The sequence below is a fragment of the Neolamprologus brichardi genome, chromosome 6 (assembly GCF_056152115.1).
Source record: "Neolamprologus brichardi isolate AB-2024 chromosome 6, ASM5615211v1, whole genome shotgun sequence".
Lineage (NCBI taxonomy): Eukaryota > Metazoa > Chordata > Actinopteri > Cichliformes > Cichlidae > Neolamprologus > Neolamprologus brichardi.
The window spans coordinates 37,352,501-37,370,657 of record NC_142109.1 but is presented as its reverse complement, the minus strand read 5'-3'; the positions used below and the strand labels follow the sequence as shown (position 1 = coordinate 37,370,657).

The window sequence follows — 18,157 nt, the reverse complement described above, 5'->3', positions numbered from 1 at the left end:
AGAGAGCAGCACAGCAGGGGGTGGTGCACTAATTCTTCCTCTGGGGGATCCGAGGAGGAGGAGCAGCGCTGCAGCTGCAGGCAAAAACACACGAGTCTGACTCTGATGTAATGAAGATGTGCGGCTGCTGCGCCTGTCTGAGAAGAGCCCTCTGCACCCGAAGGGCTGGTGGTGTCGGAGTAATAAAGGCTGTGAAACGTGCAGTGATGTGGTTCTTCTCCCCTCTGCTGCTTCAGAAACACGAGTGTCACTTTATCAGGGTCAAATTTTAACGTGTTATTATATCATAAAACCCCAACATAAAAGATAAATCTACAGGAGTCTAAAGTCACTCGTTCATGTTTTAACTTTAATAAGGAATAAAATGTAGCATTAATTCAAATATACGTACAACTCTGCCACTCAAATTAAAATCTGAATACTTAAAAAAGTTTTAAAATACTACTTAAGCCTATCTATGTAAAAAAATAAAATATATATTAAAAAAAACAAACATAAAATAAAATAAAAGTAAACACCGCAATGTTCAGTTTCCGCGTAGCACTGTTGTCCTTGAACGCACCACCGCAGGGAACTCTGGGAAGGAGAAAAGATGGCGGGACGTTCAAAAGCTCGGCGGAGCGTCCGAGTTTACAGCCTGAGAAAGTGAAGCTCAAAGAGCCATCCGGCGACACGAACCGTGGCTGCCCCGGCTCTCACCCGGAGCTCGGGCGCTGACCATGAGTGGAAGCCGGCTTAAACTCGGTCCTTTGGCCGCTGTGATGGGCACCCCGCTGGAGGAGCAACAGACGGCTAAACCGACAGCAAACCGCCTGAGCAGGAGCTCCAGACAGAGGCTGGGATCTGAGCAGGACTCCCCGAGGAGCCAGCGGGCAGGTGAGCAGCACCTTTCTGTGCCTTTAGTGTCGGTTTACCTCCTCGAAGCCGTTTGCTGTGACCGAACAACCGCTCTCCTGTTTGGACAGCGCGACACGCCAAACTACATGCAAATATCTGCAGATTTAAGGTTTTCTGAAACATTTCACTAAAAATCGTTTTCTGATTCGTGACAAAACGTGTGTACAGCCCGGAGAGCTCACACTCTGCAGTTCGGCTAGGAACAGGTTCCTCAGCCTGCAGCTGTGTGGCTAAAAACCAAACTAATATAGCTGTTAGTGAACCAACCTCTGCCTGAACATTTGCGTTATTGTATCTAAAAACACATTAAAAGCTTTGTCACAGTGAAACTCCAGCATCACACTAACAGAGAGCTAACGGTCCCCTCACAGCGTCAGTATCCATCACTGCCCCTTGGACCAGATTGACAGACTTTAAACTGTGAGACGTTTACACAGCTGACAGAAATGATTTTCATCCTTTGGTCCAGAGTTTAAGACCCCCACCAGAATCCCCAGGTTCAGACATACAGGAAGTGTCTGCGGCGAGTCTCCGCACAACGAGTCCGACTTTCAGCAGGACATCATCTGGGACGCCACCTCCCCTTCGCCAAACAGACGCGGTAACGCGGAGTCAAATTTGCTGCTCTTCTCTGTGTTTAATGCACTTTGTTCCACGCTGCAGGCGTGTGCGCACCTGCCTGTGATTCTCTCGTTGTCTGCAGGTAAAAGAGGAAAAACGCGCCCAGCCGGAGCCGTGAGCATCTCGGAGATCGTCAACAGGATCGCTCCAAAGGTCAGAAACGCCCAAAACAAACACACCAGCCTCGCAGCAAACAGCATCTCGCTGTTAAAGCTAACGATCGACTGTACTGACTCTGCAGCACGGCAGACCCGAGGACACCGACCCGACGTTACAGCAGTGGATCGGAGACAGCGCCGCCATCCCCTGCACGCCAGACGTTCAGCCGCCCAAACCCAAGAAGTCCCCAAGGTGGGTTCAGCTCAGGAGCCACAGACGGCACGCTCCACGCCGCCGATGTAGACTCTGTGTTTCAACAGAGGAATTACATCTGTTTTTATTCTTTACTGAAAGTAGAAAATCAAAAAAATGAAAGAGAAACTTAATGAGAAAAAATAAGTTAATTTAAGGTTTGTAATAATACAAAAAAGACAGCACAGCCCCTCTGCAGGCTTCCTTAAGTTGGCCAATCAAAAGAAGGGTTTGTGAAGGGCCTTAAAGAGACAGGAGCTCGGTTTCAGACAAAGGAGGATTATTTTGAACGGTGGTTCATGCAAAGCTTCTCCAGATTGGGATAAAAACACAAAGCAGGAAGTGTTAAAATGATTTGGCTGCAGGTGAGAAGGTGTGACTGTGAACGGGATCATCACACAGAACCAATCAGGAAACGGCGCTTTGCTCACAGACCAGTGCACACGGCCGCTACAGACGCAGCTCACATCAGATTATTGATCATTAACCTCACAAATACTACGACAGGCTTAGTGTTCACAGAGGTCGATAACGTTTCGTTCTGTTGCAGGGCGAACGCCGTCGACGACCTGCTGAAGCTCGCCAAACAATTTGACTTCAACATGTTTCGTCGGGAGGAGGCGGCGGCGGAGGACCTGCACCAGCAGAGCCTGGAGCTCCTGTCCGAGGACATCCTGGATTTCGAGAACGGCGTTGAGATTGAAGTTTCTCCCTCACTTCCTGGAAGCCGTGTGCCTGCTGCGAGCGTTGTGGCGGGGACCGGCGTGCGGCTTCACGTGGACGACGATCTGGACTTCCTCTTCGATGGGCCGACTCAGCACGTGAGCGGGAACCTGAGCCAGGCCTGCTCAGCTCAGTCGCAGGTCAAACCTCCCAGAGAGGCTTCTGGGAAACCGTGCGTCTCGTCACGCGGCCCCACTTCAGCCGTTTCCACGCCGCACGGCAACGCCACGTCAGCCCGCGACGACTTCGAGGACGACTGGGGAGACGACGACCTGCTAAATGACTCTTTGGTGTTAGAGATGACGCAAAACCCTCTGAAGTTCGCTTCTCCGAAGCTCTGCTCCACCCAGAAACCTGCCGGCCCGGCGAGACGTCAGAGGGAAGCTGAGCACGCCGTCGGCCTCGGCCAATCTGCCGCACCCAGAGTGGAAAAGGAAAACGTCAGGCCGAGAGCGACGTTCCTCCTGGAGCCTAATCCTGCTTTCTCTGCAGACAGGATCCAGAACGCACGCCGGCAGGCGGGCTGCAGCTCGAGTCCCGCCGGTAGAGGCGCCGTGCAGAGCGCGTCTTCACCTCAGCGTGCCGGGCAGACCTGTCGGCTCAACTCGGTGAAGCTGCAGAAACCAGCGTCTGACCAAAGAAGGACGTCTGCCGGGATCTGCCGGGCTGCAGCGTCACAGACCACGAACGCTCCAAACTTCCCACAGGAAGTTTCCTTCCACAGCGCGCCGCCCGCCGACGGCGACTTCCTGGATGACGACCTGGACGCTTTCTTCCTGTCAGAGCCGGTCTGGGACGACCTGGCGGACGATGAGCTGCTGTGTGACATGTGTGAGGAGCTGGAGAGCCAGATCCAGGGCGTGGCTGAGAAACGGGCTCCTCTGATTGGTCAGATTCCCAACCAGAGCGCAGCTCTGCGGCCGACTGGCAGAACCGGACGGGACGACAGGATCTGGCAGCCGGAAGCTCCTCCCCCCGCAGGTACGGGCGAAGCAGCCGGCAGCTCATTGGCCGGAGGTTCTGCCTCCAGCGTCACCGTGAAGGTGAACGAGACTCTGAGGTTCACGGGAAGAAAAATGGCGTCGGGCTCCACGGTCGAGTCGAGTCTGCAGGAGAGCAGGCGGGCGCAGTGGACCGCCGCGCTGCAGAGAGCGCCGCAGCAACACGCCATCAAAGACCAATTCGCCTTCAAGAGGCCGACTGACCCGCTGTCCACGGCGACCGACGACGGTAAGAGCACGATCAGTCGTGGCGAGCTGCGTGTTTGCACGTGTGAAGCGTTTCCGTGCTGTTTGCATGACCGATTTCTCGCTTCTTGCAGGTCGGGGGAAATGTTCGCCCGCCGAGATCGAGCGGAAGAAGCAGCAGGCGATGGCGAGGAGACGGCAGCGGCTGCAGGCCGCTCAGAACCTCCGAGATGTGACGTGACGACCCGCGGGGATGAGCGCCGGGTCGCCTGCCCGAGGATGAAAGCTGGCGGACACGAGGGCAGCAGCTGCTGCGCTCTGATTGGTCCGCCGAGGGTGGCTGATGTCAGCTGACGTCACTGCCGCCTGTTTTTAACTGTTTCTGTGTTTTTGGTTCGCAGTAAAATATCTGATGAACTTTGGCGTCCGATGTAAAACTAGGATGTAGCTGCACGCCAGTGCGCGAGGCTGGCGCCGCATCACAGCAGCCGGGCTTCTCTCGCTCGCCGTGTTTTCACCTGCACAGGAAAACATCGTGTGGACAATCGTTGTCACGGAGAGAAGATTCCACCTGCAGTGAAAACTGAAAAGTTTCTACCTGCTGAACTCGAAGTCGCACTCACACCTGAGCAGGTGGAGGCCCGAGGCTCAGCTTCCTCCACCTCTCTGAATGCTAACAGACGCATGAACACCAGCAGGAAGTGACACGCGAGGGGAAGTAATCCCCACAGACTTTCTGGGGTCGGGAAGCTGAGCGGCTCAGAGAGTCGGGAGTTTAGTTCCCTCGACTTCAGCTTTTAACATTTGTTCACATTTTATTGAAACATTTTCCTTCGCAGACGGACTGACGTGTGCGCGCTGCAGCTTTGACGTGTACGCGCTGCAGGTGTGACGTGTACGCGCTGCAGCTTTGACGTGTGCGCGCTGCAGGTGTGACGTGTACGCGCTGCAGCTTTGACGTGTGCGCGCTGCAGGTGTGACGTGTACGCGCTGCAGCTTTGACGTGTGCGCGCTGCAGCTTTGACGTTCCTGTGGGAGCTCTGTCTGTTCTTCACATCGAACGATATTCAGATCTGAATCTGTTCAAGTGCAAAATAATAAAAATAACAAAATTGAAATGAGTGAAGCTGCTGTTCTTTTTTGTGAATCACTGTGATAAATGTTTCAGAATAAGATCAATGAACTGAATCACTGATCGATTAATCGATGATAATCATGAAGTAATCAAACGCTTCATGGGTAGTTTGCAGAACTTTTATGGACCCTGGTGGATTTTAATGATTAAAAGTTATTAATGCATTCAGTGAAATTAAAAGCTTTTATTCTGGCGAGCGCTGCAGTCACCAGAATAAACTTCCTCCTGAGCCCGGCTGATTGGCTCAGGCCGACCTGCTGCACGCAGTGCTTCAGCTCGTGTCTGATGAACAGGCGCGGCGTGAAGCGGGACGAAGCTTCTCCAGGCTTCCTGTTTGTGAGCATTGAATTTCCTTTTCCTGGGGGCGCAGCCCGCCTCCACCTCTCCCGGCATCCACCTCTGTCCCTGCAGGCCTTCGCTACATCCATGAACCTCCCCTGAGCTCTTCCTCCTCTTCAGTCTGCAGCTCCATCACCTCCATCTTTAAACCGTCCCCTTTACTCTTGCTGTTCTCCTTCTGTCTCCACCTGCTCCACCCTCTCTGTGGATGGACTCACAGGTATTTAAACTCCACCACCTTCACCACCTCTGCTCTCCCACCTGTCTCTCTCTCATTAACGTATTCGGTCTCTCCTCCACCTGTGTGGGGTTTGTGTTATTGTGGGCTCTTCACAGGAAGGCGCAGCGTCAGGTGGCTGCTGATGGTAATTCAGGGTCAGGTGATGTTTGGTGATGTTGGAGGTGGTGGTGAGCCCGCTGATGTCGGGTCGGCACCTGCACAGGTAGTCCAGCCCCTCCAGAGCGGAGCGTGGAGGGTCTGCGAGGGTGGAGGAAGCCAGCAGCGGGGCCAGCTCTGCAGGAGGAGGAGCTCCCATGATGCTTCTGACGTCTGCAGACATCAGTAATACGTTTTGCAAGAAGCGAGATGAGGACGAGCAGAATGAAAAGACGCCGTCTCGTCCTGATTTCTCCGTGAAGCGCTCGATCGGTTTCACGGGGAGTACCAGTAGGATTACAGGTGATGTCATCCGCAGGTCAGCTGTCCCAGGCGGTCGGCTCGGGCTCGTCGGGTCTCTTCATTACCGGCAGCTGTCTGATGGAGCTGATACCGTCCAGCAGGTAAGCTGAGCCTCGCTATCAGCAGACAGGTAACTGTAGTCGAGCAAACCGCAGGCTCGCAGACCTGTAATCTGCCTCGCTGCAGTCACGTGACCTTTGCTCTCACTACTCTCTGTAAGGGGAGCTGAGCACAGGCTGTGCTGCACGAAGTTTAATTATAAAGTCTTTCATGTGAAAGGTGTCAGCGCTCGTTGGAGCTGGTTTTATCTGCTGATCTGCACTCAGGGGTCAGTCTGATCCCGACCAGGAAGAGCTCTCGCTTAAAGACTTCGGGGCAGACGTAGTAACACTGGGCGCTGCAGAGATATCTGGTCTGGGATACCCCGCTCCCACCAGGAGGAGCTGGAAAAGTTTAGTGTGGATGCAGAGCTGCCACGTGACGCTCCGCACTCCGACACCGACACACTCCGACACCGACACACTGCTGCACCGACAGGCCTGCAGGTGAAACGAAGTTACCTGAGAAGGACTCTGAACTCTGCATGACCTCCTCCTCTCCATTAATTATTCCCATTGAGTCAGAGGATGGAGACAGGTGAGAGGAGCTGATAAAGAGCGGGGCAGGTTTCACTTTAAAGACGCATCCTTGTGTCAAACAAGTCGACCAGCGGCGAAGTCTCCGAGATCGAGTGACGTTAGCTGATTCTTGGCTCTCTGTGAAACAACTGATTGAGATCTTTGAGCTCACTTTTATTTACACTTTACAATAACAACGAGAGAAAACACCTGAGCTCACAGTGACATGCAGACTGTCCTCATCCAGGAGAACAGGTTCGACTGGAAGATCCGGGATTAGATTACGACGGTGGCGCAGCTTGATTAATGGCTCAGACACGTCACTCTGTTTGGGAACGATGGACTCCAGATCAGTCTGCGCTGCGAGCAGACATGTGTGTCTCAGGTTTTTAACCTTTTATCCTTCAAGCTCTGAGCTGGAGGGTCAAACAGGATGTGCTGTCTACACTGGCGGTCTCTCACCTTCACCCCCCCCCCCGCTGCTTGTCATGTGTTTCTTTGGTGTTTTTTCTGTTCTCTGATCTCCCTGTTGGAGCTCAGTCTGGGGGGAGTTATTTTTTCTCCTTATCTTTCCTCATGTGGTGCATTTTCCATGTTATACCTCTGACCTGTCTTCCCCATGTGATGTTTGTGTCATGTATGTATGGTCGGAGGGTAAGATGGCGCCGCCATTGTGTGCAGTAGGTCGGCAGCCTTATGAAATTTCCCCTTGTGGGACAAATAAAGGTATAATAATCAAATCAAACCAAAAACCAGGAAAGATTTTTATCCTATTCTAGAGAAACTCAAACACAGATTCACTCAGTGGCTCTTAAGAGATTTATTGTTAAAAGGCAGAATATTAATAACTAAAGCAGAAGCACTGACATTGCACCACCAAGCACTGAACTAACTAACGGACCAAAGAGCAGTACGCGGGCCAGATATTTGCTCAACCGTCTGCTCGGTGTTTCCTGAACCGTTTAAGTACGTTTGGCTTCACAGCGACAAACAGACGGAGCTTCGGCAGAAACCTGAACTAACTAACGGACCAAAGAGCGCGTTAAACGCGACCTCACTAACGTCACGTAACTTAGCCGAAGGGTCGCTAAACGTGACTTTTAAGCTTTGTCGTTATGCTAACATTTGTTCCGCGGCATATTTGAAGTGAGATCAAAGCGCAGCGCTACGGTGAACATTTGAGGACATCGTCAGGTCTCAGACTCAGATGGAGGCTGCCATCGTGCAGATTTGGAGTAGTGACTTGAGGTGGAGCGACTGTGTAACGCTCCCTAACACTTTAAATAACACATTCAAAATAAATTGGTTAAAGATCTAATTACTCCTCCTACTTCCATTTGGAATAACACCTGTGTTCATGTTTTCTCAGTTAGGTGATTTTTTCCTTACCTGTAATTTTGATATTGATAAAATCCCTGAAAGTCTCTGCTTTTCATCGTCAAGCGTTTTTAGCATGGACTCTTGTTTACAAGCATAACTTTAGTCCACACAGTTATTATATCTGGAATAACAACGATGTCCTATTTAAAAGAAGATCTCTCTTCTTAGATCGTTGGTTTGGGAATAACATTGTTTTAGTCGACCAATGATTTGATTCAAATGGTACGCTTTGCTCCTATAAAGAATTTTGTTTACATTTCAGTTTAGCTATAAATCGTGATGATTATACAAAAGTGTTTGGATCAATACCATCAGGGGTTTGTATGCTGTTTAAGAATCAGCCTAATATCCCTTCATACCAAAGGCCGTTGGCATCTCCAATACAAACTTTCGTTGGTAAGATTTGCTTTTCTAAGCAATCTGAAAACAACAATAAATCGATCAGAGCTTTATTTCAGAGTAGCATAACCACGCTACCATGTGTCATTTTTTTCTGGAACCGGCTGTCTGATGGTTTTATGTGGAACAAAGTTTGGAGACTCACTAATCAGTTTTTAATTACCAACAAAATTAAAGATGTTTCTTATAAATTAATACACAGAATTTACCATCTAAAGATGATCTTCAAAGCAAATTCAAATTAGACATCGATACAAGCTGTAGCTTTTGTAAAACTTCCAAGGAATCTACTACAATAGAATAGAATAGAATAGAATAGAATAATCCTTTAATTGTCCCACAAGGGGAAATTTGGTTGTATCAGCAGCCAGAAAGACAAATATACAAACAAACAGGACACGGAACAGAAACATACACAATTTTTCTTACATATTTACATTAAGGACGATGGTTACTATAAACAGAGAGTACTGTACAGTTATTAAATTAAATAACTACAGATAAGAGGGAAACCAGGTTGTAGTGCGAATCGGTTAATTAACTTATTGCAGTTACAGCATTGATGTAAACATCTATGTTTGTTGGGAGCAGTTCTGATCGTACAGTCTGACAGCTGCAGGGAGGAAGGACCTGCAGCTCCTTCATGCATCGAGGATGCAGCAGTCTGTCACTGAAGCAGCTCTGCAGCAACATCTACATGCATGGGCTGGGAGACTCTGTCCATCAGAGAAGTTGTTTTGGCCAGAGTCCTTCTGTCTCCCACCACCTGCACTGGGTCCAGGGTGCATCCCAGCACAGAGCTGGCCTTCCTGATGACTTTATCCAGCCTCTTCCTCTCAGCTGCCGATAAACTGCTGCTCCAACATACAACACTGTAAATATGACAGATGCCACCACAGAGTCATAGAAGGTCTTTAAAAGCGCTCCCTGGACTCCAAATGACCTCAGCCGCCTCAGCAGGTGGAGTCTGCTCTGACCCTTCCTGTAAACAGCATCAGTCCAGTTTATTACTCAGGTGAACACCCAGGTACCTATAAGAGTCCACTATCTCAATGTCCACTCCCTGGATGTTCACCGGTGTCAGTGTGGTGGGTCTGCCACACAGTTCCTCTGCGCAGCACCTCAGGAGCCTGGAGTTGACGCCATCTGGACCATCTGGCATCTACTACACATCTGTTTTGGTTTTGTAACCTGGTGCAAGATTTTTGGCAGAGTTTGTGTATTTTTATCTCAGAAAATGTATTTAAAGGATTTGTACTGTTTTGGAAATATGTATCGTTTGGTCTCCACAGAAACCGAAGACACTTCAACACTGATAACAGATATGTGATTAACTTGTTAATCTTAATGTCTAAATTTCATATTCACAAATCCAAATGTTTAGGAAGACCTCCCTCTTTTTATGCATTCTTCTACGAGCTTGTGCAATATCTTAATTCAATTAACTCGACTAACCCAAAAGCTATAAAACTGTGGTTGAATGTGAAAAAATGAAGATCCTTCAATCACTTTATTCTTTGGCTTAATTGATTAAACTCCTCCCCCCAGCATATGTATATTGTAGGTTCTGAATATTGTTTATTTGTTTATGGTATACATTTTTTTGTAAGTACAGCACCTTTAATGTAGTACTGTTTAATTCTACTTTGTATTGTACTGATGTTTAAATAAAGGGTTGAAGAAAAAAAACAAAACTTCAAATTTGGAGGACAGCCGTCGTCGCGTCGCTGTGACGTAATCGTGCGGTCGCTGGATTGGGACGCAGCCGCAGACAGGAGGCGCTGACTCATACGTGGGGCTGTGCTGCCCCCATGAGGACAGACGGTGCAGTTCAGGACAGAGAGTCTGAATCATGTTCGAAGAGTGAAAGCTGTTAAAGTCTTTATGCTCATTGATAACAAAAGGCTTCAGGAAATGTTGTTGATCCTTTTCAGAGGGTTTTGTCTTCCTTCAGTGTGTCCGTCCATCTTTTGAGTGGAAGTTTTAACAGCCGCTAAAAAAACAACCTCACTGCTGTTCAGTTTTTATTGTTTGTTTAAACCCAGCAGTGGAGTTTCAACAGCTCTTCCACATGTTTGAATGTTTGTGCCAAACTTCTTCACCTCCATCCTCAGTGTTAGAGTAAAACCTGGTGTCAGGCAGCCGTCAGATGTTGCAGGTGGAGGACTCTTCAGTCGCTTCACACTGGCCTTATAATCCACAGTCTTCCTCGCTCCACGGCAGCATCGGCGCTCCTGTTTCTGTGTAGGACTCAAACACTTCCCACCTCCTGCTCGTGGCTTTAACCACCTGACGACAGTTTCACACAGTCAGCGCTGTCTGAGGGGAACAGAGAGACTTCTGGGTGATTTCTTTGTTTAGCGCAGCCACAAACGTCACTGACACGACGAATCTGCTCTTATGGGGAATCAAACACACTTCATGAGATTTACTGTGAACAAATATGAAGCTAAACAGGAAATTTCACAATTCCAGAAAGTTCCCGTCAGCTGTGACCTCAGAGCAGCAAGTCATCTGTTCTGTGTTTGCTTATCATATTAATCACGGATTACATTATTATTATTAATTAGTAATATGTAGATTTTTACATCAGATAATTCTTATTCTAATTCCTTTAGAATAAGAGAAAAAAGAGAAACCAAAAAATAGATTTAAAGTTAAAGAGGTACCTACATAGGGATTGTATGTCATAACGTAAGTATCTACACAGATATGTACCAGTTATAAACAAGTTATATATGCCATATAAAAGAGCAGGAGCAATGTGATCAGTGGTAGTGCACATTGAGTAAGAGGAAGGACTAGAAGTAGGAATGTTGGCTGCATTATGCTACAATAAATACGTTTGTAAACAGAGTGTAAATGTCCATAAATCGTCATGAACCAAGGTGCACACACACTGTGGGGACCCAAAAGCAGACTCAATACGACTTTTTTCTGGAACTGTGTACAGATTTATTAATTTAACAGAGAAGGAACAACCGAGGAGACGAGAATCTAACTTAATGCAGAAGAAACCGGGAACAGAAACGCCCCGGGAAGCCTCGATCGGGACCGTGGGGAGCTGCAAGAGAAAGGGCAACAATTACTAGTGTGCAGGGCTGCAGAGTCACAACTACTCAAGAGTTAGAATATTGAGGCTTACAGAGTGAGACCCTGGGAGAAACTCTAAGTGAGAAAAGTTTCCATAAATTCATGTTGGCAATAAAAGAGCAGGGGCAGAAGGGTCTACAGGTCAATGAAACTGACGATGCTTTTACTGCTTTGTGCTTGTTTTCATGTTACTCCACAAGGTCAGTGAAAGAACAAAGGTGCTAACCCCTGGACCAAAAGCAAATGGTCCAAGTGGGCGAGGTGCTGATTTTCAGATGGCAGGTCTACATCTAGAAGCAAAATGAGCACAAACACCAACAACCAAAGTGAAGCATTAAGACAAAACTGTCCAACAGGATCCACACATTCTGCCACAAATACATGCAAGACAACTAAATTGGTCCACAAATAGATGTAAACTGACTAAACTACGACACAAATCAGACAAAAACAGATGCAACATGATCACAAACAGACACACGTTGGCTACATGTTGATGCAAAATGACTGAAATCACACGTGCAACACTTTCTACATATTTGACAACAGAAGAAAAACACAAACAAAGTTGGAATGTATTTTCATTTAGATTTCTTTTTTTATTTCATGCCGAATTAGATATTTTAAAAGCGCCAAATCACAAAGTCTCCTCCCTGTTTGTACTGTAAGGTCAAAACCCTACAGTACTACAGAGAACCCCAACAATCAAATGATTCCCCTCTGAGCAAGCACGAGGCGACTGTGGGAAAGAAAAACTCCCTTTAACAGGAAGAAACTTCCACGGAACCGGGCTCAGAAGGGACGGCCATCCGCTGCGACCGGTTGGGGGGATGGAAATCAAAAAGGAGACGAGATGGCGTGAACTACAGTTGTTAGAATTTGGATTTGAGGGCCAATTTAAAAATCAGGGCTCGCAAAATCGCTAGCCCGACGTCCCGGGGCTAGTGATGTCTCCGGTCGGGCGACCAAAATCTATCTCAGCCCTGATGAGCTATCATATAGCCCGATGAGCTATCATATAGCCCGATGAGCTATCATACAGCCCGATGAGCTATCATATAGCCCGACGGGCGGGGCTGAGATAGATTTTGGTCGCCCGACCGGAGACATCGCTAGCCCCGGGACGTGTTATGGTTTAAATTTTGATTTGGTGCTAAAATTCTGCCTCAAGATGTTAAAAGAAGCAGGGCAGTGGGGGAAAGCCAGGATGGTGATTTTAATCATCGTTGGCTTTAATGCACCACCTAAAGGGCTTTCGCAGAGCTTTTCCCACCGCTGAAAAGAACCTGGAAATTTTGGATTTCTTTGGAGGACTGGGGATGACTCCCAGGCTGATTTTTAGATGCCTTATCACAGCCTCATCAAAAGATGAATTACTTTCCATCGCAGCATGTAAGACACGTTCTGGGGAGCCAAACTCCCTGATGAGGGATTTGGCTATTTTCTTCATGAACTGTTTCTGGTCATTGATGAGACTCGTGGTGGACTCTGTGCTGCTGAGTTCAGGCTTGATCAGGTCTCTCAGACGGTTGATGGCCATGTCTAGTTCTGCTGACAGAGACACAGAATGTTTGGTCTTAGATTTAGATTTTATAAGAACGCTCGCGAAGAGGAAGAAGGCGAGGTCATCGGACGTTTTCTCAACCTCGGAAGACACAGAACCATTCTCTGACATTTTAGAGGAAACCATGAGAGAGCCTGAAACACCTGCAGAGCATTTTTCTGGATGCTCTGCAGGTGCAATGCCAGATTTTGGCCTTGGAGGTGAAATTTTTGATGCCAGAGAGCATTTTTCTGGAGAAGTGCTCCCAGGTTTTGGTCTTGGAGGGGACATATCAGATGCCAAAGAGCATTTTTCTGGAGAAATGCTCCCAGGTTTTGGTCTTGGAGGGGACATATCAGATGCCAAAGAGCATTTTTCTGGAGAAATGCTCCCAGATTTTGGCCTTGGAGGGGACATATCAGATGCCAGAGAGCATTTTTCTGGAGAAATGCTCCCAGATTTTGGCCTTGGAGGGGACTTATCAGATGCCAGAGAACATTTTTCTGGAGAAATGCTCCCAGGTTTTGACGTTGGAGGTGATGGTACACATTTCTCACCACTGCTCGCTGAATCTGTTTCCTGCTTTGGGGTCTGTGTTCTTTTAATAAAGTTTCGGATGTCATTCACAGCCTCAGACACCTCGTCCATTTGAATCACTTGATCTTTGTCTTCGTTGTCCAGCCAGAGTAAAAGCTTCTGTAGAAACCTTTCTACTGTGTCTTCTACGAGGACATAGAGGACTTCAGCAGAATAGGGACGCTTTGAGCCTTGTGTTTGTCGTGGAGTCCTGGAGATGACGGTGTCTGAGAGGGATCTACCCATTAGAGGTTCGGGGATTTCATACATTCGATCCGTCATCAGTAGATCAAACACTTTTGCCGTTAAGTCCACAGTAAAGTCTCTGGTTGCCCCACTATTTCTAAAGTTTTCCAAGGTTTTTTCAATGGAGAGCTCTTCTTTCTTAGTTAGTTTGTCAAACAACCGATTAACGTGGGATCTAATGGCGCCAAAGTCGAGTGGAGAAAAACGAATGTACCGTAGAAGCATATTTTGGGAAGGGGCTTGATTTGCGCTCTGGGGACGAGGACTATGAGGCTCTGACCCTGAGAGGCTGACAGCTATGCTTTCATCGGAGGGCACCGTGTCACTCTTGGGCTGCTTGCAAACGTTTTTTAGACAAACAAAATATTTCCTGTTTGTCTTTATTTCTTGTCTCAGCTCGTTTTTCATCTTTTCAAATTGTTTTTTCGCAAACATGCAAAAGCGATGTTTGCGTGCTTTGAGGCCGGAGTGAGAGGTGGACGGCACACATTTGGAAAAGAAGTCTCTCACCTTGTTGATAATGAATCCTGCATTAAAGGCAGGTTTGGGTAAGCTACAGCTGTCACAGAGCTCTTCACTGCTTGAATCCAGGTTTCCAAGTATCTCATTTACAATGTCAGCTGCAACCTGTTCTACTGGGGTTGCAGCTCGGATACTGTGGCTCTCTGCAGTGGGTTTGATTTCGCCTTGTTCTGTTAGAGCTGATTGGTCTGGGAGCTCAATTTCTTTCTCCTCATCATCTGAACCTTTATCTCCTTCTGTCATCTCTCCATCTGAGCTCCTTGATGACAGAATCACAGAAATCTCTGTGATTGCTGATTGCACTGACACCTTTGAATCCGTGCTTTCTGAACCGGAATCAGACCCCCTTGACACGCACCGGCAGCGCAGCTTACGTGCGTGCCTTTTAAGGCACGAGGCAGCGTGGCAAACCATGCGGCGCAGCTTTTTAATATTACTCAATTTGCCGCTAACATAAACGGCGGGGTCTTGCGGCAAATCAGGGCTTTCTGCGATCAGGGCAATTGTTGAGCTGACCTTTTCGGAGATCTCTTCCTCAACCATCCGTGTCAGCTCGTCAGCGCTCTCATGTCGCTGTTCCGGGACGTTAAGAGCGCTGGCGATGGCGGCTGAGATCGAGTCTCCGAGGGACGGGCTTATTTTCCCCGCACCTAAAGGCTCCGGATCTTCCTTCGTCATGTGATCCTGAATAACAGGAAGGTTTATTTGAAGGATTCTGACAGAGGCGATCTGAATGATTTCAGAAATCATATCAGCGAGCACCGCTTGGACGCCCGAGTCGCACGTGCCATTTTCTATCTCGCTCCACTGAACTTCAGAGAGCCTTTCAAAGCACCGGTTGATTGGTGGCATAATCTGTTCTGGTGTGACCACGAATGAAGTTTCGTCTTTGCTGGGTGGAGCCATTGTTGTGTCGCAACTGTGATTTTCTAGATTGAAGTGAATAGTGTGCGAGTTTTCTTGCTTTAGAGAACGCCGACTGTTGAACATTTGCAAACAGATGAGCTGTGACGTTTCTGTGTGAGAGCCCCTATTTAAGGGTTTCCCTGCCTGTGACGTGGCTGACAGATCAAAGCAAAAGAACGTGAGTCACAGAGAACGCACGCGCAGACGCGTCTATAGAAGCCCCTGGCGCGCGCTCACAGCTGCGCAGCAGCAGATTTGAATGACGCCTCGGGTAAACCGTTCGTGACCCTCCATATCCCAGGATTCATTGCGAGTCAAAGGTTGAAGAAAAATGGCGGAAGTGAAGCGGTGCAGAAATAAAGTCTTCAACGTAAGCGCAGTACGGTGTACATTTCAGGACATCGTCAGGTCTCAGAACACGAGCTATCAGACAGAGAGAAAATCTTCCTGCAGGTGGCGCTGTTGTCATGTCCCACCAATGACTGTAGTGACAGCTGCAGTCACGGAGAAACTTGCGTATCTCTGTTCGGGAATAGCAGATAGAGCGTAGGCTCTGAGAGGAGGGCCAGCGTTTACGCTACGAAAACACGACCGAGTGTTTTAACCTGACAGCCTGAGGTGTTCTTCAGTAAACTGGACTACCCGACAGAAGGACCCGAGGCCCCGCTGCACTGTTTCGGTAAGTTAAACGTGTTTGTAAGCTACTCCGTAACTACCGTCCTTAGCTAGCTCCTGAGACCTAGCTAGCTAAGATGTCAGGGTTCGTTTAGCTAATCTGTGCAGGTGAATGCATTTACTAAAGAAATCAAGAGAAACGCTCCGGGCTGCTCAGTCACTAATTACTGTTACTGTACTTTTATTACAAGTATTATACTGTAAAAGCAACAGGCTGCACCCTGCTGCAGCTCCTGTGCAGAGCTGAATATTAAAGATGTGCAAACAACAGCAAATTCAAATTCAAATTTTATTTGTCACATACAGTCATACACAGTACGATATGCAGTGAAATGCTTAGACAACTGCTCGTGACCTAAAGAAAAAAAGAAAAGGCTATGAATAAGATAGGAAATAATATGAAAATTAAAAAGGGTAAATTTAACTAGGAAGGAATAAAATAAAATATAAAAATTGAGTTAAAAATGAGATAACTGTACAACACAAATTAGAATGAAGGGTAAATTTAACTGGGAAAGAATAAGATAAAATGTATAAATTAAAGTTGAAAATAAAATAACTGTACAACAAAATACACAATATAGAAATATATAAGAATGTGTGAAGAAATATAAATATATATATATATACACAATAACAGCAGCTGTACAAGTATTAACTGGAAATGAGGAATATAATGTCCAGTGTTGTGCAATCCACATTATTTAGTGTCTTGTGCAAATATGCAGCATGTTTTCAGTCTCTTGCCACATCTGTAAAGACAGTAACATTTTTTTAAAAGCTTGTATTTCAGTAACTCCTCATTAATCAGGAACTATGGATTAAAGTACTGTAGTGTACTGTAATACTGAAAAAATGTAAGAGAAGAACTTCAGATCCTGAGTGTGTGAGGACAGAAGAATCAGCTTTATTTCAATATTGAGGGATAAAATTTATATGTGAGTTTGATGGTTCTGTTGTCTTTGTGATTACAGGAGCTGCCCTCAGATTCAGACCTCAGCACCACCCTGCTGTGTAGGTGTGTACAACACACATCTGGTTTGACTATTCTTCACCTGTAGTTTGAATGCTGAACATTTGCCTGTTTAAATCATGAGACCAGTCACTATACAGAGATGTGCTTCTGAATGTGGACGATGTGTCTTCTGCAAGTGTCCAGAGTCAGAAGAGCCTGAGAAGGTGAGAGGAGACGGAGGCTCTCCACCCTGATGAGACACCAGGACAGATCCAGGACGGTGTGTGAGGAAGAGGAGGAGGAAGAGGAGCCAGCAGCAGCTGAGAGATGCAGAGGAGAGCAGACGGCTCTCTGTAGTTGAGGGACTGGTAAAAACATTGAAAACACTTTTCTATTTGCTTCCTGTATCTGCAGAAGTATCTCCAACACAAACTGTAACAGCTGCATACAGGAACCACTCACTGCTGTTTGTCCTGCAGGATCTGACAGGGAACCAAGGAAAACTAAGGGAACCACAGACAATAATGCTTTGATTTATCCAGAATATGTTGAGTTCACATATTGTTTTCATCACAGTGGGATTGTGCTGGTTTCAGTGGGAAAGGATGCATTTAAATAAAAAGTGTGTCAGTATTTATAAAGACGTCATGTTTCTGTATCATCTCTCTGCTGTTAGAGCCTCCAAACATCAGCCTGTTTAATGCTCTCATATCTTCAACATGAGTAAATTATACTGCACAGTTTTCTCATCAATAAAATAATATTTACTGCATCTGTTTGTCTTTTATTGTATCTGAGACGTAAGAGGATCAAATCTTTTTACTTTAATTTTGGGATATTGACCTTAAATATAACTGAAGCTTTCACACAGTGGGGGTTGTATAATCAATCAATCAATCAATCAATCTTTATTGGCAGACTTCATGTCCAGAAAAACAAGACAGAAACACACAAATATATATTACAGCTGTGGCACAAAGACCCAGGATCCCGCTGCACACAAACATATTAACACAAAACCCGAGGGCAGTCCAGGAAGTAGATGCTGCGTAATCGGCGCCTGATGGGCGTGGCTAACGTCTGGAGCTACAGCAGCTTCTGCTTCTTGCGAGCCTGAAACTGCTGCGTTTTGCTTTTGATGGATCTGACGAGCAGCGACAGACTCGGGTCCATCTGTGTCGTCGTCGCCCGAGCGTCAGACTCTGCTTCCCGACTTTTCCCGTCGCTCTCCGCCTGCGTGGGCGTGACCTCCTGAGCGCCCTCCAGGCGCCGCTGCTCCTCCTCCCGCCGGCGCTGCTTCTCGGCTACGATGC

General features: G+C 47.2%; 3 protein-coding genes and 1 long non-coding RNA gene across 5 annotated transcripts in view; 2 read left to right on the top strand and 2 right to left on the bottom strand.

Annotated features, from left to right (window-relative positions):
* Window positions 1-581: 581 nt before the first annotated feature.
* Window positions 582-4,887, top strand: etaa1a (ETAA1 activator of ATR kinase a). Its single transcript, XM_087842317.1, has 7 exons — window positions 582-876; window positions 1,367-1,498; window positions 1,601-1,671; window positions 1,760-1,878; window positions 2,420-3,822; window positions 3,914-4,665; window positions 4,798-4,887. Exons 1-6 carry the CDS (start codon window positions 720-722, stop codon window positions 4,018-4,020), a joined length of 1,989 nt encoding a protein of 662 aa, XP_087698443.1. The 5' UTR covers window positions 582-719; the 3' UTR covers window positions 4,021-4,665; window positions 4,798-4,887.
* A 7,108-nt stretch (window positions 4,888-11,995) lies between these two features.
* Window positions 11,996-15,349, bottom strand: LOC148102666 (uncharacterized). The gene has a single exon (XM_087842277.1). The coding sequence runs from the start codon at window positions 15,296-15,298 to the stop codon at window positions 12,638-12,640; it is 2,661 nt and encodes an 886-aa protein (XP_087698403.1). The 5' UTR covers window positions 15,299-15,349; the 3' UTR covers window positions 11,996-12,637.
* A 63-nt stretch (window positions 15,350-15,412) lies between these two features.
* Window positions 15,413-17,610, top strand: LOC148102665 (uncharacterized). The gene is made up of 3 exons (XR_015719145.1): window positions 15,413-15,893; window positions 16,864-16,907; window positions 17,042-17,610. It is a non-coding gene; the product is annotated as an uncharacterized LOC148102665 (long non-coding RNA).
* Window positions 17,611-17,658: 48 nt separating this feature from the next.
* esf1 (ESF1 nucleolar pre-rRNA processing protein) overlaps window positions 17,659-18,157 on the bottom strand; it is a 10,099-nt gene continuing 9,600 nt past the window's right edge. For both annotated transcript variants that reach the window (XM_087842275.1, XM_087842276.1), the window contains exon 14: window positions 17,659-18,157. This exon is cut by the window's right edge and continues 100 nt beyond it. In XM_087842275.1, coding sequence (XP_087698401.1) covers window positions 17,931-18,157 — 227 coding nt within the window. In that variant the 3' untranslated portion in view covers window positions 17,659-17,930.

What these genes read in the sequence shown, in the direction of transcription:
- LOC148102666 (XM_087842277.1), bottom strand. Translation starts at nt 15,298, where the DNA reads ATGTTCAACAGTCGGCGTTCTCTAAAGCAAGAAAACTCGCACACTATT.
- etaa1a (XM_087842317.1), top strand. Translation starts at nt 720, where the DNA reads ATGAGTGGAAGCCGGCTTAAACTCGGTCCTTTGGCCGCTGTGATGGGC. An exon ending in CCCTTCGCCAAACAGACGCG is followed by an intron (nt 1,499 to 1,600) that starts GTAACGCGGAGT and finishes CGTTGTCTGCAG; the next exon opens with GTAAAAGAGGAAAAACGCGC. An exon ending in AAGTCCCCAAGGTGGGTTCA is followed by an intron (nt 1,879 to 2,419) that starts GCTCAGGAGCCA and finishes GTTCTGTTGCAG; the next exon opens with GGCGAACGCCGTCGACGACC.